The following is a 24,921-nucleotide window of genomic DNA, read 5'->3' on the forward strand; positions in this document are numbered from 1 at the left end:
TGATAGCGCTGGACTGCATGTACCACTTGTACATCGATGACATTATGTAGTAATGCCAGCTGATACGGCATGGTAGCCTTGTCCGTGATGCCGGTCGCAATGCGACCGGCATGCGACTCGCATCGCGCTGGAGCGCCAGGGCCTTCGTCCCAAGCGTCTCTGTTAGCATGTCGTCCAGTCGGAGCTGCATGTCGCCGTAGTTTAACTTAGCCGTCCCATGTTCCACTTTTTGACGGAAGCCGACATGTATAAGGAACGCCCGCAGGCGTTTCCAGTGAAGCCAACGCGGGCTATTTTGTTTACGGAGCGCACTCTGGCGTTTCAGACAGCATTGGTGCGGGTTATTCGGTATATGGAGCGCACTCGGGCGTTCCAAGCTGTGGCTATACGGTTTACGGAACGCATTCGGGGTACTCCGGGTAGCGGGGAGTATACGGCAACTTATATGGTGGAAGTCAACGGAGCGCTGGGCTACCTGACTGTGACTGCACGAGGATAAGCTTTGGCTTCTCATAGACCTATTGGTCGAGAGGCGACTGGTATCAGGTTGAAGACGACATCTAGCGGAGGCGGAATGCGTCGTGTGACACCATCGGGAACGGCGTCTAGTGTAGGTAGAACACGTCGTGTGGCTCTCCCTGGAGCGGCGTCTAGTGGAGGCGGAGAGCGACGTGTACCTAAAGTGAAGGAGCTAACGGCGATACTGGGGGGGTACCCTTGAATGACCTATCCGTGTTCATGCTTTAAAATTTAAACCCGATACAGGCGCTGACAGCCGATGCGTATGCAGATCCGTACGGGTGGATGGGATTGAGTCTGTTAGTGTCGGTGTTAGAGAGCGAGCGCAAAGCGCGGGTTATATTTTTTTAGCTGGTTATGTGCCAAACTTGAAGCTTACCAGCAATGTACGAGGAGGCGTTCCGGACATGCCAGGCCTTAGTGTCATGGCCCATGACTCATGGGGAGCGTGGACGGAGATACGCTGACGGAACGCGACGAGGTGGTCGACGCTGGTGAAACTACGCTCGAAGTGCGGGTTGTATCTCAAACTAGTCGTCCGCCGAAGCTGGTACGTACTCGGGGTGTACGACGAGACGTTCCAGTCGTGGGTATCACGAGGAGTGCGAACATAGCAGCCCTGGTGGGACGCGACAAGGTGCCGGGTAAGGACTACGCTGACATAACGTAACAAGATGCCGGATGCTGGTAGCACTACGCTAACGGAGCGCGACAATCCACTGAGTTCTCGTGGGGCTACGTGAACGGAACACGACAATATACTGGGCTCTGAAAAAAACATGCTGGTGGAACGTCGGTTATTATAATGAGTGCTAAAACGTTACAGGATCTCAGAGTTACGACTCGTGCTGGCGCTCTAGACAAGGAGAATTTTGGGAGTAGACCAACATGGAGCGAGGTGCCTCCAATCAGAGATAAAGAAACGTAGAACGGCTGGTTTCTACCTTGGGGAGTGTTTCTAATGACGCTAAAACGCTGCAAGATCCCACGGTTACGACGGAGCAACAATTACATGGGCACATCACTCTATTGTATCAACGTAAAGGACTGGGAGTGTTTTGGGCGTGTGCCATGGCGACCGACGTGGGGCCAGGTACCCCAACCAGAGATAAAGCGACTTGGAGCGGCGGGTTACAATCCTAGTCGGGGTGCGCTCCCAAGGTATTTCGACAAAGTGCTCCAAAACATATTTACAAACGTTCAGAGCATTACGCCGCTGGTCTCCAAGCCGGAAACAATGCGTTTTGCAGCTGAGAAGGGTTTGTCGAGGACGACAAACATTGGACGAAGAGAAGTGTCACGATATATGTTCATCTGCCAAACTGACATGACTCGAGGGAACGCGTCCGCGTCGTGGGAATCGTGCGAGAAACGTTCCAGAAGTGGCTCCAAGCTCAAGGTCAAATGGCAGGCGAAGTAAAGAGGACGGATATTGCCGCTCGGGTAGCTATTGGTACTACAGGAGGGGTGTCATACTTTGGAACGCGTCTATGTCCACCGCGCTCCGGTTTAGGCGACTAGATTCACTTTCGAATTTGCGGAGTATGGGGACACTAGCTACTTTCAACAAGCTTCACTTTACTTTTCTTGAGCTCTCCACTGCGCGTGAGGCCTGGGCCGACGGCCTTGCTACGGGAGTCTTTGACTTCCTCTTCTCTTCCGATCGACGTGGAGCTACTACGATTTGAGGTGGAGCGGCTGCGTTAGGCGTTCCAATATTGGTAATGGTCCGTGGTGAGAGGAATTAACTTTAGCAAGTAGGTTGGATCCAAAATGGAAAAAATAAGTAGGTGCGTTTTTCAAAAATAAGTAGACTGACACCAAAAATATAACTACATGTTATGCATAACAAATAACCAAATTTAGAATGACCGTTTAAAATTTAAGAACATATATCAAAGTCTTACAAGTAATATCGTACGACCCGCACAAGGCCACACAGGCCCAATCGTACGATCATACTTATTATTGCTACTGCTAGTACTACCTAGTATTTCCAGTGGAGCTCACACCCAGGAAACATTCTCCACTTGATAGAGCTAAAAGAAGACATGACCGTTCTACAGCCAGTCCGTTTCGCAGCTTCTCCTGGCTAATCAGTTTTGAAACCCCATCGCCTTGCCAGGACGAGGTGCTCACGGCCCTTCATTCATCATATTTTGCGCACTCCTTACGTGCACTGTTAGCCAAGCCAAAATGTCGGAAACTGCAAACGTGTCACCATTTTTTGAAAGAGACCAGCTAATGCCATCTAGCTCAAGGAGTTGAGACGATACACCAGAGGAACCGGGCAAGCGAGGATGAAAACCGGGGCCTCGGTCGAAGCACCAACGCAAATCACACAGACCGGGATCCGCAGTAACACCTACAGTTGTAATGACACAGTAGGTCTCGAGCTCCGTACCCAAAGAGAGACTAAAGTTATAGTGTGCGACTCGTACGACTGAGACTTTTGGTCGAAATCGTACGATCAATAACCGAGCAAGATCGTATGACCTAGATTTTTTTAGAAACTCAAAAAATATAAACCTGTTCGATTAATTTTCAGAATCTATGTATGTCTATTCAGTTAATATATGTGGTGCTTTCAGATTAAATTTCAAATTAATTTGTATGGCTATGTGCTGACAAAACTCGACCGCAAACAGGGCAAGCGACTCGCTCGGACATCGTAGATAGATTAATAAACCTACTTACATCGATAACTTTTTGTTGTGTTGCTGCATTGTCTTGTAAAACGTCTTAATATCTGATCTAACCCTCAACTTCTTATTCCTGGTTATACCTACTTACAAGTAGGTTAGTCAATCTACTTACTGATTCCATTTTGGATTTAACCTACTTGCTAAAGTTAATTCCTCTCCGTGGTGACCCCGTACATCCCTGTCCCGTGACAACTGGAAGAAACACACGCTCGTAGACCTCCTCGGGGAGGGGTAAACAGCTTTGGGAGAAGGCATCGACCCCTCGTGAGCTTATCATCTTATCTGCGACGTAAGAGTTGGATTTCAGCAGCTCAATCGACGCAATACTGGCACCTTTACTGCTCGGTTTTAGTGCATCGTGCCCTTTCTCTTAGACTTTAATGAACATTTCCATTGGTTTAAAAACGTTTTGGGCTTAGAAATACCTGATTAAAAACTTTATTTTCAATTAGTTATTTGGTAAGTGAAACGTACCTTAATCCCTTAGGCCGTGTTCGACATGCTGCGATAATGTCATTTTGAGGTGATAATACGATTCCAGAGCAAAATCTCGGCATCGAACACAAATAGCTGAGAATCGCATTATCTCTCGGTAACAGCATTTTTTACATGATTGTGAAATTCAGGGGGAGAGCAGAATTTTATACGCCATTTTGAGCGAGAGGCACTGAAGCAGGGTATTTCCCCTCGAGCGAATGACAACCCACTAAAGATAGATTTCACTGCCACTCCCACTTCCACCCTCGAGAACTCAAACGTCTGCCTGTCATGGCCAACGCTACAACCACCAGCAATGCCAATGGCAGTACTGCGAGGGCTTCATGGACTGAAATGGAGGAGCATGACTTGCTTGACAAGTTTCTGGATGCCAGGAACGATCGCTCAATGGCGACAGACAAAGGCATTAAGTCGAAGGCATGGAGCACTCTGGTGTCGGCCCTAAACAAGAAGCACGGGCGAACTCTCGAAAAAGGTATATAGAGGTAGCCTCACGGTTTCCGTATACTCGTTCTAATGCTGGGTATGCATCGGTGGCTTTTGTATGTATCGTTTGCACTTTTTTAGGTCAATACAAGTCCAAATACACGAGACTTATGCAAGATTACGACCTGTACAAGTACATCACTAGCTTGAGTGGGGTCGGCGTATGTCCTGACACTGGCAAACCGATGATGGGTGATGACGTGTGGGGGCAACTTCTGGAGTCAAAACCGAAGCAACGTGCCAAAATCACAGCATTTCGGCAAAATGGATTCCCACACGCGACGATCTGTTCCCTGATTGCCGGTAAGGTTTGCATGCACCATTGTTTCTGGCATTTCTAATGTTACGCTGGTATTTATTGGTTCAGAGGATGCTCGTGCTACCGGATCCCACGCAACTACTGTGACAGCTTTGGCAGCAGGGCTACGCGACTTGGAAGCGAGTCATGACTCCAGTGATGAAGATGAGCAATCTGTTACAACATCGACCGGTGCTGCACAATCGATGAGGCCTTCAAGCAATGGAGAAGGAGTAACGATTCGCACAAGCCTCCCCCCAACCCATCACGAGCGCGTGGACAGGATCAAACGCATTCGAGGGGGTGCTTGCAAGAGCAATCGAGGCAAACGAAAGCGAAAGCAAGACGACGACGTTGCCAAGGCGCTGACGTCACTGATGCGGGTGACCACCAAGTACATGAAGACGAAGATGGCTGCGTACGACAAAGAAAACGATCCCTTCGACGAACTGACGGGCTCCGACATCCAGCAAGCGTTGGTATAACCGCTTGGAAGATGCGAGCCAATCCATATATAACGTTCGTCTATCTGCTTCACATGCAATAACCAAAGGGTATCACCGACAATGACAGAAAATGTGATAGCAGTCGAAATAACGTGCATGACTAGGATTAAGTTAGCGGTACGAGCATACTTGTTTAGGCGAGAGCTAGCGCTCACATAAAAATCCAGCATTACATCTCTTCATCACTACTGATTGTCGACAACGATTCGTCGCTATCTGTTAGCCACGAGGAATCGCTCATATCACCGCTGTTGCGGATGGGTTCTGAGCTGTTTAAGCTTTCAAGTTCGCTGTCATCACCACTACTTTCGACGTCATCATTTATGGCTGAACGGTTGTCTATCTCACTTCCATCGACACTGAACAAATCCTCCTCCGACTCGTCACCAATGCTGGTCTGCACCCTTTCATATTCCTCCCACATTGTTGACGACATCCAATCACGCCACGAAGCCCCGCTTTGAAAGTCAAAACTAATAGGTTCATCTTTTTGGTCGACCGGCTGATGCAGCTGATCGCCTTGACCAATGCTCTGAAAATCTTCACCCAAATCAGTCTCATCAAACTTCCGGATAAAGTTGTGCACACACAAGCATGCAAAAACCGCCGCTTTGATATTAAAAAACTCAAAAACCATGCACGTGCGAAGAATCTTGAATCTGCGCTTGAGAACACCAATAACGCGTTCGACGACATTCCTTGCCTTTGAGTGTCGAAGGTTAAACAGCTCTTTTCCGTTCTTTGGCCTCCCGGAAGCCTTCGACCACTCTTTGAGATGGTAGCGGACACCTCGGTATGGGGTTAGCACCTTTTTGCTCAGCCCGTAGCCGGCATCAGCCAATACGTAAAAATGGTCTGGTACGAGATCAAGAAATTTGCTCCACTGGAGAACCATCGCGTCATGGGCACTTCCTTCAGCTCCAACGTAGGCAAAACACACGTTCAGATTCCAGTCACATGCAATGAGGGCATTGGTCGAGACATATCCTTTGTGGTTGCGAAAACGCTTCACGTCTTCACTTGGAACTAAAACATGGAAGTGCGAGCCGTCGATGGCGAACAGAGCTTGATCGAAATAGGGGTTGCGCTGCTTGAAATCGTCTGGAACTCCCACTGGCATGGCGATGACATATTGCAAAGAATTCACGATGGCATAAACACCATGTAGACGATAGCGATGTATTGTAGAATAGGCTAAGTTGAACAGAACCTCCTGTGTTCGACATGTTGCTGCTGTTCCAATCCAATTCAAAGTAACCGCTAAAATCTCACGAGGATCCTTCACAGATAGTGTGATGTGCTCACGACACTGTTCAAAAAGCGCGTCAAACGCTTCCACATCTAAGCGGAAGTGGTCACGGAAAAGAAAACGATTCGCAGATGCATGAATCGCGTCGAAGAAGTGCCTACCATCCGAGGTAGAGAGCCCCAATTTACGGACCACTTTCAGATGAGCCTCGGCTCGGGTCTCCCGATGAATTGCACTGAGGCGCGCCAGCGCGATACAAATAAGCGGTAAAACCGTGTCTGCTATCATATAAGTACTATAGATGGAAGGTTAGCAACCGTATGGAGATATTGTGGTAGTTGGTGATTCGTTTGCTTGTCTACACAACGCGACGGTAGCTGACCTGTTCTCTTCAGTGAATATCGTTTAGCGTCGTAAGAGGTCGCTGCTGTCTTCATGAGAGAGATGCTGATCTTAGCTCGCAGCTCATCGGAATACGAGATCAAATCCATGGCCTTACCGAGAGGAAGCGGAAGCGTTTCTGAGAAGAAGATTTTATATGAGTGCACCACACCATTCAAAAGTTGTAGTAAAGTATTCTAGCAAAAAACACGCATGTTTTCAAGGTAATATTTTGCGCGGGTCAAGGATATTTTTTTTATTGAGTGAGCTCGGAAAAATTGCGATTGAGGAAAGTTGCAGGTAGGTCGAACACGGCCTTAGTTTCCAGGCTTTATTACGAGGGTATATTCTTACTCCGTCCCATAAATAGTATTATGAGAATTTGTAAAAAGATTCTTTCTAAGTCCGAATTCTTAAGTGCGGGCTAGGGCGGCGTATAAAATACACTTGAAGGTAAAGTGCTGGCATCTCCAACTTATAAGGAGCTTATGTATTAGATTGGGAACTGCTAACCAGTTTTGGCTTGACAAAAAACATAAGCAGTGACCTTTCTATCTATTATCCCGTGTTTAATGGCATTGCTTACGACCAGCAGTAGTGTTTTCATTTATTATGGTCAATGAAACAAATATAAAAATGTGGTTTCAATTGATTGCATTGGACATAGCCACCCATTTGGACACAACCTCATTGCTAGCACCTCCATGCACCTCTGATCACCTCTGATCACCTGGACCACCTGGACCACCAGTGAAGCTGTTAGCCTCGCTTTCAGAGACGTCGCCTTCACTCCCAGCATCTCTCTCACCAACTCCGCTGCCACCGCCATCTCCCCCGCTGTCGTCGTCACCACCAGCGTTGGCAGTAGTAGAGCCTTGCGCTCGTTGCCTACGCTTCTTTCCCGGTCGTGTGTTGCCGGCGGGCGCTCTCGTGTTTTGCGTCCCTCGAGCGGCTTGCCCGGGATGCTCTCCCATTATTCCACTCTGGGTGCTATATGCGAAAGCAAGTATCGCTGACCTCGCGCTCCACGTTGCACAGATATTTCCTGCAGCCACCACAAGTTGCATTAGCCTAGCAATCCATACCACAGGCAACATCACCCACCGTTTGTTCCCTTTTAAACATTCCGGGTAGAAAACCTTCTGTGGTGCGTTTTGCGCTGGATTTTTCCGGTGGAAAGTTTCAATTTCTTGATAAATTTGCGCGGTTTGACCTTGTATACAGCGCACACCTTACATGAACGCTGGCGGCGTTTCACCCCCTGCTCACACTGGACTGTATCCGGATTCTCTTCCAGCCTGTGGTCGCCTTGCACTGGATCCGCAGTATTCTCAATGCGCGGACGTGAGCCCTGTTCCCCTCTTGTTGGAGACGCTTCTGTGCGTTCCTGAGCGGTTGCTGCTCGCTAAAATCGCGGCATCATAAAATAATTTAGCGTTTTGTTGAATAACCAAATCGTTTTTTTTTTCACCCTTGTGTTGGACGTGATTCAGCATAAACTTACCTCGATCACCTCAAACGTTTCGGTCGAGTCGATAGCGAGCGGTTGCTCCATCAAAGTTTCCAGAAACGCGAAGTGTCTTAAAGGACGTTGGTCGTTTATCTTCGGGAAGTGTCGTTACACGAAGAAGGCGTTTACGACCGCCATGTCGAAAGGCCCAAGAAAGAGCGTTTTATAGTACTTTCGCGTCTTTGTAGGAGGGTTGGACGCGATATCGCTGCATCCTTAGATGGTCATGGACGTCTACACCGCCCATCCAGCGGTGATAGTCCCGCACCAATTATGGAGCCGGGATGGGCTTCATTTCATCGTTGACACGACGCACTGCAGTACATAAGCATTAGTATGGATGTTAGAGTCTTCAAAATACTCAATAGATCAAAATACATCGATACATACGCACTACCTTAGGCCGTCGGCTGCCACCGGAGAACAGCATGTGCACTGGGGTTCAATCCACCCACATGACGGCTGTCAGCTGTAGGAAACGCTTGTTTTCGACCAACTTGGTGGTACTCTGAGCTGGGATGGTAACCCTTTTCTTATTGACGGTCTTCGTCGTGGCCACGTCTTTCGCAAATCCAGAACGATCTACAGAGATCGTTCCGGTCAGGTACATTCGCCGGTGTAGAAGCTTCAGTGCTAGCTTTACAGATGTATAGAGGCGGTCGGTAATGACCAGTCTCCACGGCGAGGTAGTGAAAGGATGATAGAAGGCGTTCACATTTCGGAGAAGCGCCGCTTCGCCTGTGTTGTTGTTCTTTGGTACGGGGTCTGTAGATGCGCCTTGGCACCGCAATATACTTCAATTCTATTGGAAAACAGAAAAACGTTATGTAAGCTAAATGTTGGATGGTCAACGAGATTTGATGCTTTATGTTTGACATCAGACAGCATAGGGACTTTAGCAGAAACAAATGATGGCGAGTTCAAACTCGCCATCATTTTTTGACGCACCTCATGCAGTACGCGGTTTTGGCGCAGGCTGCAACGAGCACCTTCGTCCCCCACTTGTGGGGGTTATCCTTGTTTAACTGGCGAGTTGGGCGCTTCCGTGAAGTTTTGCTATCACCGCGGTTGCCCTTCGCGCTGGTAGACGCCTGGACTTCTGGGCTTGTCCGGGTAGAAGGGGCTGCTTCACTCGTCTCCCCTACCTCGACTAGGGATATAATCCCGGCAACTGCTGCCTCTACATCCGCAGCTACAGTGTCTTGGGGCTGCGGGTTGGAAGCCGATGCAGTATGTGTCGTTGTATCTTCCCCGGGTGTCGGGAAGGCATTGCTTCACATAATCGGAACCTGCGCCGGGGCTCTCTTCTTGTCTGGTGACGCCTTCCTCTTGCCCACCACCTTCTCATCCGCTCGCGGCGCTTGGTTTTTCAATGCCGTCTCCTCTCCGTCCGCTGGCACGGGGTTATCTTCAACTGGGACTTCGATATCTTCTGCTGATGCTTCGGCTCCTTTGACCTCATCATCCTTCTCCTCCGCCGCACCATCGCCGCTGCCGTCATCGACGCAGGCTTCCAGTTTCAGGACGTTTAGCGATTTCGCTGCGGATTTTTTTTGGGAAGCGTGCTGTACTCATGGTGCCTGCACCTCATTGTCAGCTGCTCGTCGATCGCGTCGCTTCCTCCGGCTTGTTACGGGGTTTCTTGCCAGTGGAAGCCGCCATTGTTCGCGCCAGCTCTATTTATCAAATGAGCGAAATCAGTGGCTGTCGGCCAACAATTCTTGGTGGGTAAGGACACCGTTTTTATGGTGCTCTGCAGAAATGTCAAACCCTATACCTTTGCATTCGCTCAGTTTACACACACGAAATAAACTTAATCTTTGTATTACAGTGATGTCGATATAAATTATAAGTAAAAAAATAACTCCTTATGTAGTACGGTAAAACATAAAATAGATGCTGCGACAAAAGTGAGCTAAGGTATACACCCCTTATGTTGTAGGGTCCCGCATAATGGGAATTAAGGGGTTAAAGCTGGTCTAATACAGTAATACCAAGGCACTTTCCAAAACAAATCTCAATTTTAAACTATAAAGCCACATCCTGTTCAGCAGGTTGAGTTCACCCAAGCCAAAGCAACACCTTTAGTTTAATTCTTACAAGGGGGCAGTATAAAATTCAGCTGCTGCTTATGTATAATTTAAAAGATGGTTTAAAAATTGTTTTACAGCTAATCATTTCCTTTGAGAAGCTTATAATAGTTCACCTTAAATTGTCAACCGTGTGCGGCTTCAGTTTAACCACTAGATTTTGATTCTTGTTAAAACTATTTGTCCTTACCGACATCCATCAAAGTCAATGTGGGATTAATGTAATCAATGCCAGACCCTTTAGGTCGCATGGTTAGTCATTGAACCAAGAGGTTTCCCGTGTGAAATCTCTGATCTTTGACTGCGTATTACTCATACTATGGTATGGCCTGACCAATTAGGTTATCAATCTGGTGTTTCTTTATAATTAAAGTAGCGAGTTGGAACAGTCTTCTGTAGCTTAGCCAAATTTCTTAAAAAGTGTTTTATCAGCAGTTAAAGTGTTTTGTTAGCGATGTAACTTGACCGCTATTAATTAACGACGAGTTCGGAAGCGCTCACTCGTCTTGAGGCTCAGGTCCGAGCATATGCATTATCAGAAACTTTGATAGGGACGACTCTTTGAATCGTATAGATCAAGGTATATATCTTGACCTCTTATGTACAGTTTTTAACTCGAAATTTTCAAGTAAAAGCTCATTAACCTACAAATGAACAATCTTACTCCACCAGCATGTAACGGTACCGGTTCATTTGGTCCTAATCCAGTGCACGAACAAATAGGATCGTATCGATCCGGCAATCGATCGGTGTCAAGAACCAGGTTGACGAGGGAAAACAGCTCAGACAGTGTATCGTCTCAGCGATCGGACCGCAGCGACAGGAGTTTTCGCAGTGAGCGGTACAGCGAGGAATACCGATCGAGTCTAAACGATGGACCGCAGCCTATTCGCAGGCTTTCAAGCGGGCCAACGCAGTTTAAACCGTCTTTGGCAGGGTCTCTGACGAAGAGCGCGCAAGATGTCCGCGTGACAATGCAATGCATGTTCGTGCGAGCACTAACCCAGCTAAAACCTTACCACGTCGATAAAGTCCGTACCCATCGTTTCGTGAGTTTCGGCCATGTCCGAGGCCAGGCGCTCATTGGTCATCGGATTTCCACATAAGATTTACTTGAGTAAAGTCGTTCACAAGCCGACTCGGTGCAAAGATAAACGTTAGTCCCCTGCGAAACCACTTTCGTCTTATTTGCAACCTCGACAACAGGGACGGCTCCGTGCTAGGCTGGAGCTCAGCGAAGTAGAATATAAAATCCTAATTATCGTGTATGGATCCGGTACAGACTGTACCGCCCTCGTGGATTGCAACCTGATTACGATCGGACAAGCGTAACGGAGCCAAAACATACGCTATCTTATACATTACGTGTACTGTACATTGCTATCATTGCATCGTGGCTTGCCGAGTCTTGGTTGACAAGCTGATCCCGTGTTGTCACACGAGTTACACTGGTCCCAATGGAAAGTGGTGCTTTTGTAAACACGGCTTTCATATCATGCAATAATGTACAGCCTGTAGTACTACAGATCCATGCGCAAATGAACATTTCTATCATCTTGGTTACCCATTTATAGCCAGTACCCGTTTTACTACAAATAAATTAGAGGTGGAGGGGAACTCTCCATAGAGAAAACCTTAGATCTACATTTACAGACCTGAAAAACACCCGAAACAATCCCACAAAACGTTATGGACAGGACGGTTAGCAGGCCGTTCCCCCCCCGTGCGCGCATATCTCTCGCTCACTTCGCGCTCAGGATGATAGACGGTCCGCAAGTCCAACGGTGCTCACTCGTGAGCGAATGTTGTCTGAATGTAGTGGGTTGAGGGTGCTTACTGGAGCACCACACACCAGCTTCCTCCGCGGCATACAAACTCCACCAGTACACAAGCTAGCGCGACGCCGTACAGCACTCCCGGCAGCGCCATGGTAGGGCTCTCGCTGAGAGAGCTACCAGAAGAAACTCTTCACCCAGGGGATACTTCTGAGTATCATTCGTGGATGTTCGTGGGTGGCGATCCCAGAGGTCAATGCATCGCACGGGTTTTGAGGATCTCTCAGAATGAAGACCCCGAATACCCGATCCGTGTGGACACGGGCGAGATGTTGTCGGAACGCCAAGTAATGAGGCGTATTTCCGACGCATCTGGCGTCCTCTTCAAGGTCTGCAAGTGGCGTAAGCTGCGTACATACATCATGAAGGACGGCGAGGTAAATTTGCCTACGATGTCCAGCAGATTCAATTCTGCGCTGCGTCAGGCAGTCGCCGATGGTTGGGCGGCAGCATCTGTACGTATCCAACAAGAGAATGAGCAAAAGAAGTCGCGGCAACCTGATGATTCTGACGGCGAAGTAGAAGTTACAGCACGCTCCAGTTCTTCGAATACGAGCTCTACGAGGACCCAACCACCTTCAACTGTTGCTTACGGCTCTGCTCAACGCCTTCCAATTGAGGAAAACCCGAAAGGTCAAGTTTTAGTGAAGAATGTGGCGCCTGCATCAAATTCGGATCTCATTGAGTTGGATGAAATGGACAATACGAGCCCCAGCACTTCAGCGGTCGTCGGAGTTGTAAATACTGCGCTTGTATTAAGTCCCGCACGTACTGAAGAAACTACTGGAAGTGAGGATACATCAGAACATGCCACGGATCCTATACCTAGAGAGGAAGAAGTGTTGGCCGCAAAAGACCATTTGAATGATATTCCTACGCGCCTGGGACGAAACAAAATTCGCCACCAAGCAAAGAAGCTGGCACCAGCCTCGATCACGAAAGAAGAAAAACATGGCAATGAGTGCCATCACTCGTTCCGGCACCAATATCTACCATGCAAAATCGTTAAAAGCAAAGAAGCTGCGAGATTTCCTACGCCTGACATCAGTTCGAGAACGACTGAAAGCGCTACATTTCCAACGGCCGACGTTCTCCCTTGACGCCCCAGCTCTTATTTGTCCAGTACTACCACCGCCCGACAACGCGGTAGAGTGGCCGGACGGCGTCGACGAGATTAATGAGTGCAGAGTTCCTGGTGGTCTCACTTTCCCTGACGTCGGCAAGCTCGACCCGTGTGTATGCGTGGGCGATTGCTTCTTAGACTCCTGTGACAATGCACGTTCGTCTATTTACTGCACTGCTGACTGCTGCGCGCTGGGTGGTGTCTGCAGTAATTCCCCAAGAAACCGAGCTACTCTCCGTCTATTCGATAATATGCGCGTTGGTATTGGTGTTTACACAACAACGTTTCTTGACGTAGGAGACATTCTTGGTGAGTACGTTGGTCAATTGAGTGAACATGATGCGCAAACGGAAGGACAGCCAGAGGTAGCGAAGAAGACGAACTCCGGGTACACGATGTTGTACTACACCAAGTCTGCCAAGAAGAAGTTCGTCTACGTCGAAGCGAAAAAGTGCGGCTCCATGATGCGATTCCTATCACACGCCTGTGAACCTAACGCAGACTTTCTGGAGGTCCGCAACAGACGCTCAGTGAAGGTCTTGGTTGTTATGCGGAAGGCTGTAAAGGCCGGAACTCAAATTACAGTCAACTACGGCGATGAAGTCTGGTTTAGATGCGCATGCGAGGAGTGCTGGACAGGGTAGTGTAGAGAGTTAGGTGTACGCTTGGTTAATTACTTTGTAAATGACGCTTGCTCTTACTAAAAAAAACATTTGACAGTCCAGCACTTCAGTCAAGTACTTCATGCATTCTAACGCAAGCTCGTACAGGTTCTACTATCCCTACGAACCACTTGCACGCGCGGAAGTTGATATTCTCCATCTGTCTCGGCCTCACAGCCTCTGCATGTACATCAGAAGCGCACGTACGTATCTGCAGAATATGTGCGAACAATGTGTCGAGTGCTAGAGCTTCCTCTTTGCAAATCTAAATTTCCTCTAATGGTACAGCGTCCGCGACACCTACTGCAATGTCTGATCCTAAATATTAGGGCGGAAAGGTTCGTGTAGCAGTTGCTGGAGATAGGCATATATTGTGGTCAAACGCTAAGTACTGGAGGTGGAACTCACTCCAACAAGAGTGCTGGGCCAATGTTAGGAGGCCTGCCACCCTGACTATCAGCTCTGCGCTTTCCGGTAGCGCGGCGACTAACTAGAACCCGCCGTCCAGCTCCATCAAGGCGATAAGTCGCTCGCATGGCGAATAGCAAGTGTACGCAGGTCCCAAACTTGTAACACTATTTGCACGGGCACCACTGCAACCGAAGCTGTACAGGCCATCCTGACGGAGGTTCACTCTCGACCTCCATCCTGGCGTAGTTAACCCCCATCTGTGCAGATACAGCGATCTGCTCCTCAGTTGAACGTTTTGCTCCTTCCACCACAATTCGCTTGGCCTGGTAAGCCACCACATGCATGACGCCAGGATCTCCGACTGCACTATCGGCCTCGCTCGAGCAATTTCTCGCGAACTAGTTCGTTTACTCGGCAAGCCAACGTCGGTGCAGCTTCGATTCGAGTACGGAAAACTCTGATGCGACTCGATTCATCGCTACAGTAATCGTTGAGCTTTTTTAAAAGCATGCCCATTTTCAACCGCCGTCTTAACGTGTAGTCTCGCTTCAACACCCTATTAAATTGCTCCACTGGGCTGTTCGTGGTGGCAAAAGCACTCGGCGTCAAGTAGCACTGCCAAAGCGTAAAGTGACCGGTAAGCCACTGATCGTTTAGATAGGTACAGAACTCGGATAGTTCAGGGTAACACCTCCAGTTCCTCAAAAGTTGGTCCCGCATCCAAGAAAACGTGAGTTGGTCCCGCGCAAAGTGCAGATCATATAGTCCACGTACTAACGCCCCTGCTACATGCGAGGAAAATCCCTTCAGCTTATTTTCCACGTTTGTCATAACGTGAAAAAAACACATCAAATACTGGAGGTTGGGATCATGGCTGAATACCGACATAACCGCATTACGCTGCGCTTTTTCAGCGTCTCCCATTACAAAGCGAGGAACAAATCGCTTCTGTGTTAGCCACGTAAAGATGCGGCACAACGAAGCCAAACAGGCCTCATAAATCGACTGGAGGCGCTGCGAGACGATAAAAACCGCAACCAAGTAAAAACTGCGCCCACGATCAGAGATCCCAACCACAATCAGAAGATAATCCGAAGTATTCAACTTAAACGTCGCATCTAAGTGTAGAATATAGCTGTCAGTCGGCAAATCAAGTCGTCTCACCATAGTTTTCGTACTCAATCCAACAATAAAGGGATCTTCATCAGATCCGTCGCCGACAATCGGTTTTCCAGTCTCATCGAGGCGCCACGCAAAGGTAAACGTTTCATTCTCTCCCTCATTGCCCACAAACGCTCGACGGTGAACCCACTGCGTGATGTCATCAAGACGGTCATGATTGTTCAGCTCTGTGCGAGCAAAGTAGTTACAGAAGTTCTGTACCTTGTCCAGCGGTGGGACATCTCCAGCAGTAAGCGAAAATTTGCGGGCCATGGCATGCCGGATACGCAACGGACGGAGTCTTTCCTCCGCGAGCCCGCGGCAGTACTCCTTCTGCTTAATTGACAGCTTCAAGCGCTTGGGTGACGTGGTAGACGTAAAGTGCTCTCCTAGCTCGTAGATAGAGTATCGCTCAGTGTCAAGGCAGACCAAAACTTTCCCACGCCAAGAGCACGTAAGTTCGCTGCAAGTAGAAGACTCGCATTGTAGTAGCTTGTACCGCATGCTGTGCTCTGAGTAGCCACCACACGCACTACAAGCCATACTTGAGCTGCGAAAACAAGGCGTCTGCTTCATCGGCGCTAAGCTCACCGCCGAGCTGTCTCCACGGCAGCACCCTCGGCATCTTCCGGTCGACGAGTTTGAGTGTGAGGGGGCCGCCTCGACGTGATTGGCTGTCGGTACTGGATGTGCGGTCCCTTGCTCAAGCTGCGGCCGTCCACGCACAGTGTTACGGTACCATATTATGAGGTGCTGCCCTGTATTTTTTGTCGAAAATATATATTTTAATGTGTTTTTCATGGTGAGAATGTGCCAAAACGCAACTTGGGGTGTTTACAGGCATTTGAGGTGCCAACGCAACAATTAAGTGTGCAATTCACTGGTTCTCCTCTCCATACTGTTAATGGCGACACGCCGTATCGCAATTTTGCTGATGCTTTAATCTGCAAGTTTGTAAAGGCTCCAACCAGAGCAGATCTCGGGATATTGCTAAAATCCAGCTGTGTAGTACAGTGACTGGGCAACTTGAACTGACGCGATTCCCCTAGTGCACATATCGTTACACGTCGTTTACTTTGTCAGCTCTTACTTTTGTATTATATTATGCTGATAAAGATTCAGACGTTTGTTGTATTAAACGGTCCGTAGTACAGTGGGTCCTGCTTACCGCTTTCTCTCACTGGTTGCGGCTATACAACTGTGACGCGACTAACAGAGAATTCACCGACGCCACGGATACACACCAACCTTCTGCTTCCATTCGACATAGAAACTGTACTCGAATATTTGTTTTGGTCAGCGCATATTTGCTCAAAACTCCTATAAGCTGATCCAATTAATGCCCGACAACATTATGGTTGACGAGTGCGTCCTCACGTTCGTAATCACGATGGTCTGCATAATCTGGTCGGTGCGTGTAATACATGTATGTAAAGGACTGGCACGGTAGCTCTTCTCGCAAATAAATCTCTGGCTTTGCGGAGTCTCGCAGCGTTAGATTGAGAGGTGAAGCAGGACCAATGACTACGGCACAGAAGTACAAATTCATATATATCTTACCACTTTGTCGCAGCAATTTGTGTCTTTTGGGGAAAGGCCTGCATCGGGTAAAGGGGGTTCGTCGGACGAACTTCGTCCACCTTGAACAGAACAAGATTTGCTGTTTCCGGTGCAATGTGCAGTGCACATTGCACCGGGTACAGCAAATCTTGCACATTGTGCAGTGCAAAATGTGCATCATCGTCGAAGAGGTTACGATCATACTCTTGGACACTCTCATTCCTCAATTCTCCATTCTACGATTCGCAGCTTGAACGTTTTGGTTTACAGTACTACTGTAGATCATGCTGGCTCCTTTTAAGTGTTTGCTGGTCTCGGCACTGGCTGTGAGCGTCGTTAATGGTCACGGCTACTTGACGATTCCAAAGGTGAGATTCACCGCGCAGGCAGGTGATCCGACGCAGTACATTGCTTCAATTCAGGCTTCTGATTCTGGTTTCAGCGGCACTTTTAACGGCGCTCCAAAGGACAACGTGGCTGCCTTCACCAAGGCTTTTAAAGCGAGCAAGTACACCTCTCTCAAGGAATTCTTCACCGACAAGGCCAAGATTGGCGTACCAGGTGCCACCCTCACGTGCGGCTCGTGCGACCCGAAGTGAAGATCCGCAGCCCCATGCCCATAGTCCACTATAGAGTGGTCGCATTCGGCCTCAGAGGGTTTCACTCCGTCGCACGAAGGACCATGCGAAGTGTGGTGTGGCAATGTTCGTACCTTCCAGGACGATAATTGTCCCGCTCACTATACAATGGTCCCTGCAGTGCTGCCTTTTGATCGCGAAGCGTGCATGGGTGCGACTACACTGACGTTCTACTGGATGGCCATGCATTCGGAGAGTTGGCAGGTGTATGTCAACTGTGCTCCGCTCGAGAAAACTACCTCTACTGGCGCTAAGTCGAAGTACGCGGTGGGCAGTTCTACCTCCACGGCACAGTCGAACAGTACATCTAGTGCCACTAGCGACACCCCGTCCACCCCGGCTACCGAGGCACCGAGTGCCCCCTCTACGCCGTCAGAAACTACAGCCCCGGCACCACCTTCTCCTACTGACGCTCCGTCGACACCCTCTACGGACGCACCATCGACGCCCTCAACGGACGCTCCATCGACGCCCTCTACTGACGCTCCGTCGACGCCCTCAACGGACGCTCCATCGACGCCTTCGACGCCTACTGCACCTACCACGGATAAATCTGACTGTGGATCGTATGATGTCGCCGGTTCTGACTCGGATTGCGGCTCCTACGACGTCGCCGGCGGTGACGACTCGGAATGTGGCTCCTATGACGTCGCTGGTGGCGCCGAATCGGACTGTGGTTCGTTTGATGTCGCTGGAAGTGGAGGTGGAGATGCCACTAAGGGCGCAGGCTCGCAGACCAGCTTTGACTTCAGCGCGATGCAGCAGGGCGAGGTTAACACTGGAACGGTGTCTCCTTACAAGTAGATGGCGAAATGTCAATTGTGTTTAGTTCCGTTAGCGTAATCTTGTGACTAAACCTCGAAGCCACAAAAAATCAATGTACGTGGAATGTTCAAGCATTTTGTTTTTACGCGCTAAGGCTCAGTCTTATATCGTCCCAAAAGAGGGATGGACCAATCAGCGATCTAGTTCGCGGGATATTGGGATGACCTGTAGGGTTGACACCCCTTCTCGTCCCACTGGGACGTTGTGTGGCACGGTCTTGGGATACACAAATCCCGCTCATAATCGTCTATATTCCACAGCAGCACACACCGCCGACACGAGCCACCTGTCTATAACACCGGGTTGGAAGTCCTGCGGATTCTCAAAATTGCAGGCATCCCATCCCGCTATTGTGGGCAGATATAAGACCGAGCCTAAGGGGCCCTTCTTAAGGGCTATTTGCGCTCGTAGAGCGTTAAATCAACGCTGTTGATGTCTAGCAAGCGGGGCAGCTCAAGACTCTTCCTAAGAGCACATTCTGGTTAGACGCGAAGTACCCAGTTAATCCGAGTCCAACTTCTTCGTCGCCAAGCTGGTGTGTTCGCAGACAGCAGATGACGGGTGGTATTAATACCACACTTGGGGCTAATGCTGGCAAAATTTCGGGTGCATGTTGTCGTGGGCCACGACTTCAGGTGCCACGTCGTGGCACCTGAAGTATGTATCGTCGAATCGAACATCGAGCACTGTTTCCTAAACACTGCCCTCCCTGAGGTTAGACTTTATCGTGAGTCTCAAATAGAGACCGGGAGGATATCACGAGATGGTGTTCCCAATCGCTTCGGCACTGAAGACACGTTAAAGCTGAGTGAATGTCCCGCGCGCGACTACCGGAACCCATCTCGATAGTCAATGCATCAGGTGGGACCCCGGCACACTGTGCTGGCGGCGGCTGTTTCAGTAGAAGACGATCTTTTCAATAGACTTCCAGCAGTATCACGCGTCCACAGAAGTTCCTCTATCCAACGCACGCCAACGCTTACCTAGTGCCATGACTTAAGTCTTCTTGAGGTATCATTCCTCTTGTCCAGACAGCGCAACGCCATCCGTCACACCTTTCCTCAAGCAGGGAAACTGAGCGCTCCCATGGCTCGAATCCGCTCCATTTCTCGCTTTTTACTGACCCAGAGACGATGGCTTCCTTCACATACGCTGCGTTAATACTCGCGGCCTCTCTGGCATTGCACGCGGATGCACACAGCTACATGATCGAGCCGATGCCGACGTGGCCTGTGTCTTGGGCCACTAATAACTTTGCCGCCACCACCGCTGGCCAGACGTATCTGCCCGTCCCAGATGGCATGTCCTACTCGACGGCTCCAGAGCTCAACACTGGACAGCCTTCAATAAGAGCACGTACACGTCTCTCAAGGACCTGGTGGACAAGACGGCTAAGGTGGAGACTCTGTCACCTTTCGGCATGGCCACCTTAGAGTGCGGCTTCTCACTCGCCAACGGAACGGCCCGTGACTTGCCATCCGAGTATGTCGAGTGGAATCAGCTCACTGAGGGCCACGATGGGCCGTGTGAGGTCTGGTGCGACGACGTGTTGGCCTTTGGGGACGACAACTGCGCCGTTAACTACCCAGAGACTCCCTCTAAATGGCCCTTCGACGTTTACAAGTGTTCGGGCGCCTCCCGACTCACAGCCTACTGGATCGCTCTCCACGGTCTGCCGTGGCAGGTCTTCATTAACTGTGTCCCACTAACGGGGTCGGTAAACAGCACCACGGTCGACACTACTACTACAACGTTGGCCCCAGTCAGTACCACGGCTCCTACCGACTCGTCCTATGCAGACGAAGCAGAGGGCTCCGAATGTGGCTCTCTGGACATCGCCGGGTCGGGTGAATCGGACTGTGGCTCTCTTGATGTCGCTGGATCGGACGAGTCTAGTTGTGGCTCGCTCGATGTTGCTGGGGATGACACAGACACTTCTACTACAGAGCCTAATGAAGTGGCCGGAGATGCAGACACGGTCGACTCAGAGTGCGGGTCGCTCGACATTGCCGAAGACTCCGAGTGTGGGTCGCTTGATATCGCTGAGGAGTCGGACTGCGGCTCTCTTGACATCGCCGAGGGTGCTGAATCTGACGAACAGTACACAGGCTCAACCACCGGCATCGATTTCAGTACTCTTCAAGGAGCCAGTACAGCCGGCACGGTGACTCCCCAAAAGTAGAACAAATGATGTATTGATGTAGTGTAGTGTTAACGTGAACAACAGCTTCTGTCAGCGTGCATTTCTGCGGCGAGTTAACTACCGTCAGTGATGAGAAACTTAAAAAACTGGCTTGGGCCAAAGCAACCACGGGCAAACACAAACATTAAAAAAAATGCCTGGAATAATAAATGCTCGTGAAACCCTCGGAATGGTGTACCTTTCCTAATGTTTATGGGTACAGCGGTTATGGGACGAGTAAGAGCATCACCCATTTCGCCGCGATCGGCAGGCCGTGTTACTCTCTGTCCTAGCACCCAATGCCAGGGGCGGGTATTCAAGGTGCAGTACCGTAACAACAAATTCGGTGACAGACCGGCCACCTCGTGTGCGCCGTCATCCGATGTTGCCAAATCCATCTCCATGCCTTGCTCAACACAGGATTCACCAATGATGCTGTCTTTTTCTACTGGAACCGCGGCGCGCTTTACCTGCAGCGCAACAATTATACTAGCTTTAGTATAGCCGATACCCCAAGAGTCCGAGGGCATGGGAAAAATAATATAATATCAATACTATTGATATTATATTGACGGAATAAAATATTATTGCTACTATCACATTTCAATATAATACAAAATGCTGTATAATACAATTGTATTGTACCGTGTCCAACCGTTTGAACGCTGTCTGTCACACTCTAGCCATTCCACATCGGCCTTTAGTCAATATTGTGCTCCTCAGCTTCAGTACGAAGCTTTATTCTCAAATTCCCTCACCAAGCACCAGACAACCCCATCACCACCACATCATGACGTCGCGCCAGCTCTGTAAGCTTTTCTACGTGGACCTTGGCGAAAGTCTATTTGAATGCAAGAAGTGCGGGTGTAGCTGTAAACAAAGCGCGGTACGGGCTACATAAACCTTCTTGGTCACCTTGGCACCAAACACGCCGGCTACGTGGAGGGGTATGCCGAGCTTCAGGCCGCATCTACCAACGATTGACACGTTCGGATTTGTGGACGATGCGACGCTGAACATCTACTTGTGGATGAGGTAGATTATCCAGCTGAACCTGAGCGTCTCTTCTCTGAGTGCAAGCTGGAGCTGAGCTCGCTGCGGTCGTCAACTCTGCCGGCTAACTTTGAGCGCATAATTTTTTACACGCATACGATGATATGTGGAATAGCGCAGCTCTTCTTGGCTGTTCCGGCGCAGATGAAGGATATGTGATGCAGGTACAGCTCTCGAGTTCAATGCTTTTCAGTGTTTGCAATAACAACTATTGTCCGGTCTCGTATTGCCATACATATTACTGAGAGGTTACCACATACAATACAAGTGCAAATTGTATTTGCCATGCCCAACAGTCGGACAGCGTGATACCTTAGTAATAAAAGGAGGCTTGTTTAGCGAAATAATCCAGAAGATCTAAAAAAATGTCTCTCGTGTGAAGGAGTATCTAAGAGCGACGTTGCTTGGCCTACGAAAGTGCTGGACCCAGTAAAGTAGAGCAAAATGATGCAGCTTAAAGCGAAAAGGCACCCGTGGGCAGCAGGAAGACCACACAAGCATTACGTCAGTGGCTACTTAAGATACGTGGACAAACCGTGGCGTTTCTTATCTATGTGTGGCTGCTTACGTATTCAAGGTATCCTGCATTTACCCCGAGCAATTCGATTGCGCTGGAGCTACAGTAGAAGCCACTCTAAGCGAAATTAGTGCAAACTAACCGGACGAAGTGGAGTCAACGTTTCAGACGGAGTTTTTTTGCAAATGTTAGCTTCAACAAGCGACAAGCCGCAACGTCAAAATTCTCACCACCCCCTTGTTGAAATTGTGGTTAAGGGAAATCTAATCGTTAAAAATTTCTTTGCCAACTCCTGTGACCGTTCTTACATGTAGACTCACACTAGTAAAAGGTTTTTTTCTACTGGGGAGGCATGTCATATCACCAACTCTGGGATGAGACGATAATATGCAGTTTAAAATCTTTGATATATATCAAAGTTGCTCCAAAACAAGCCGATCGGAAGCCTTCGCATGGGGTTCCTCAAGGTACCGGAGATAAACTATCGGTGTGAGTGACTAAATCATGCGGAAATGCCGCTTCTTTTCCAGCATGAGGTTGTCTAATGTATATGTGTGTACTTGTTTTAGCGAGATTTTAAAGTAAACGTCTTCATTTTGAGGTCGTGGTTTGGAAACGGGTTCCGAGTCAGGTTTCGAGGTCAAAGTCAGCGGAAAAGGAGATTTTCGGTGCTGCCAAAGTCATGGATTTAAGTTGCGGCAGCGACATCACGCCGGTGTATGGAAGAAATAAAGTTGAAACGGAACTCGGTGGCAAGCTTTCTGCTGATATTGAACATCTGTTGGCAGCGTCTAAAGATGGGCTTTTTGGGTCACGAGGGCGAGCGATGTCGCAACTTGTAACCCACAAGTTCCTGAGGTAATCGTCATGTGCGATGCCACCAGTTGGGGCCTCTGCCGCAATAGGGCCTCAGACATAGCCGGTTTAACTCAGGTTAGAAATAGACAATTTTCTTCTTACTGCATCGAAAGCACGTCTTCTATTGACCTCCGTAACTCCGCAATACGAATCATGGCTCCCGGATCGTCGTTTCTGTCGCCATCGTATGGCACCGTTATTTCCATCGCCATTTTAGAGGTGACAGTCGGGATGCTGTCGTGTGACGGGGTCACACAGCACCTTGCGCTAGAGGAAGTTATCTTCCGAGAGGATACAAACTCTCAGTGAACGGCAGTTCACAGGTCCCCTCTTTATTTAAAAGAGAGCGAAGTGACCTAAATAAGGTAGATTGTAAGCTGAGTATATTTATAGGTAGGTTAAGCTTGGGTTTAATACAAACTATAAGCTACCTATAGAAATGCAATGTCGTTTGACCAATGGTTGGCTTTTTGAACGACCTTGGTACCCTGTACCAAATATCCCGGAGTATGACGTGACACCTGAAGTGTGAAGTGTCACACTTCATGTAACCAGGGTACACTTAGGGATACGTACCCCGTTACATCCTCCCCCACTTAGGTTCGGATTTCCGACCAATCAGAATGAAGAGGTGTTCGTCACAAACTCTCATTCTCAAAGTCGAAAACCATCGACTCGGCCGCGCGAGCGCGGCGGAGGCTCACTTCACAGTTAGAGCCTCGAGCAGCAACTTGTGCGCTTTTCGTCTAGGTCTCCAATTCGACCGGTACCATGCCTCGTGGCACTGCAAAGAGCGGTTCTAAGACACGCTCCAAGGCTGCTGCCGGTAAGGCGCAAGCCAAGAGCACTAAGCCTCACGGCAAAGGCTCGGCACTCAAGGAGGCTACTCAGGTGGCCTCCGAGGCGATCGGTTCCTCGGGTGACGCGGCTGTGGACAAGCGAGCAAGCAAGCGCCGCAGTCCGTCGCCCTCGTCTTCAGACAATCGTCCGAACCCTCGGTTCGTGGAACGTGAGTTCAACTCGGGCAGTGAGGACGATGCCGAGTCCGAGAGCACGCACGATGCTCCTGCGGGATCTGTGGGAGGGCACAGCCCAGTGCCCAGTGAGCACAAAGATGACAGCGTGCAGTCGCTCGCTAGTGATCAAGGTGATCACAGTCCCAGAACGTCTGTGCTCTCCGAGAGTCCGACCGTCAAGGCTAAGGGTGCTCCCAAAGCCGGTGGCGATGAGGAAGAGAATCCTCGCAAACGTCTCTCGCTTGCCGAGGGTCTTGCGCGTGCTAAGGCCTCTAAAGCCGAAGGCGCCAAACCCTCAAAGAAGCGTACAGCCTCTAAGTCTCCACTCCGCGAGGAGAAGGAGACTCGACACTCCTATCAGAGTATCTTCGACTCCTCGGATGAAAAGGAGGAGAAGGAGGAAGAGGAGGAGGAGGAGGAGGAGGAGGAGGAGAGTGCTATCGTTGAGCCCCGGGAGGTCTCGAATGACCTCGACCAGCAGCAGGAGGATTTTCAAGCTGTCCAGCGTGTGCGTGGGGTTTGGTGGTGGCACCCGTCAGACAGGGAGCTGCCATCAACTCAAGAGGGTATTGGCCTCCCGAGGAGAGCTCTGGGGCTGACCTCTTCTTAGAGATTCTCGTCGCTCCTCGTGGCCTTGTGGGCGGCCACACTTCTAGGGGCATCTATGAACGAGCCCTTGTTCAGAAAGAACAGTTGTTCGTTGACAACTTGAAGGCTGCTCGGTGTGTGCTTCTCGCGCCACACCGCATTCCCCTTAAGGACTTCACGACTTGTCGTAAGAAGCCCGAGACCCGGGGTGGTCTCTATCCGCTTTGGGGATACCCCTGGGTTATGCCCG

At 49.5% G+C, this 24,921-nt stretch overlaps 3 protein-coding genes across 3 annotated transcripts; all 3 read left to right on the forward strand.

The window, feature by feature from the left end:
- Positions 1 to 958: 958 nt before the first annotated feature.
- Positions 959 to 2,207, forward strand: PITG_11955 (uncharacterized protein; the record flags this gene model as incomplete). Its single annotated transcript, XM_002901369.1, has 3 exons — positions 959 to 1,185; positions 1,857 to 1,972; positions 2,077 to 2,207. 3 exons carry the CDS (start codon positions 959 to 961, stop codon positions 2,205 to 2,207), a joined length of 474 nt encoding a protein of 157 aa, XP_002901415.1.
- A 14,581-nt stretch (positions 2,208 to 16,788) lies between these two features.
- PITG_11956 (uncharacterized protein) lies at positions 16,789 to 18,436 on the forward strand (the record flags this gene model as incomplete). The annotated part of the gene is made up of 3 exons (XM_002901370.1): positions 16,789 to 16,845; positions 17,276 to 17,555; positions 17,754 to 18,436. 3 exons carry the CDS (start codon positions 16,789 to 16,791, stop codon positions 18,434 to 18,436), a joined length of 1,020 nt encoding a protein of 339 aa, XP_002901416.1.
- Positions 18,437 to 19,269: 833 nt separating this feature from the next.
- PITG_11957 (uncharacterized protein) lies at positions 19,270 to 20,639 on the forward strand (the record flags this gene model as incomplete). The annotated part of the gene is made up of 2 exons (XM_002901371.1): positions 19,270 to 19,318; positions 19,735 to 20,639. The coding sequence occupies 2 exons, from the start codon at positions 19,270 to 19,272 to the stop codon at positions 20,637 to 20,639; spliced, it is 954 nt and encodes a 317-aa protein (XP_002901417.1).
- Between the last annotated feature and the right edge of the window lie 4,282 nt (positions 20,640 to 24,921).

The sequence above is a fragment of the Phytophthora infestans genome, genomic scaffold (assembly GCF_000142945.1).
Source record: "Phytophthora infestans T30-4 supercont1.21 genomic scaffold, whole genome shotgun sequence".
NCBI classification, from domain to species: domain Eukaryota; phylum Oomycota; class Peronosporomycetes; order Peronosporales; family Peronosporaceae; genus Phytophthora; species Phytophthora infestans.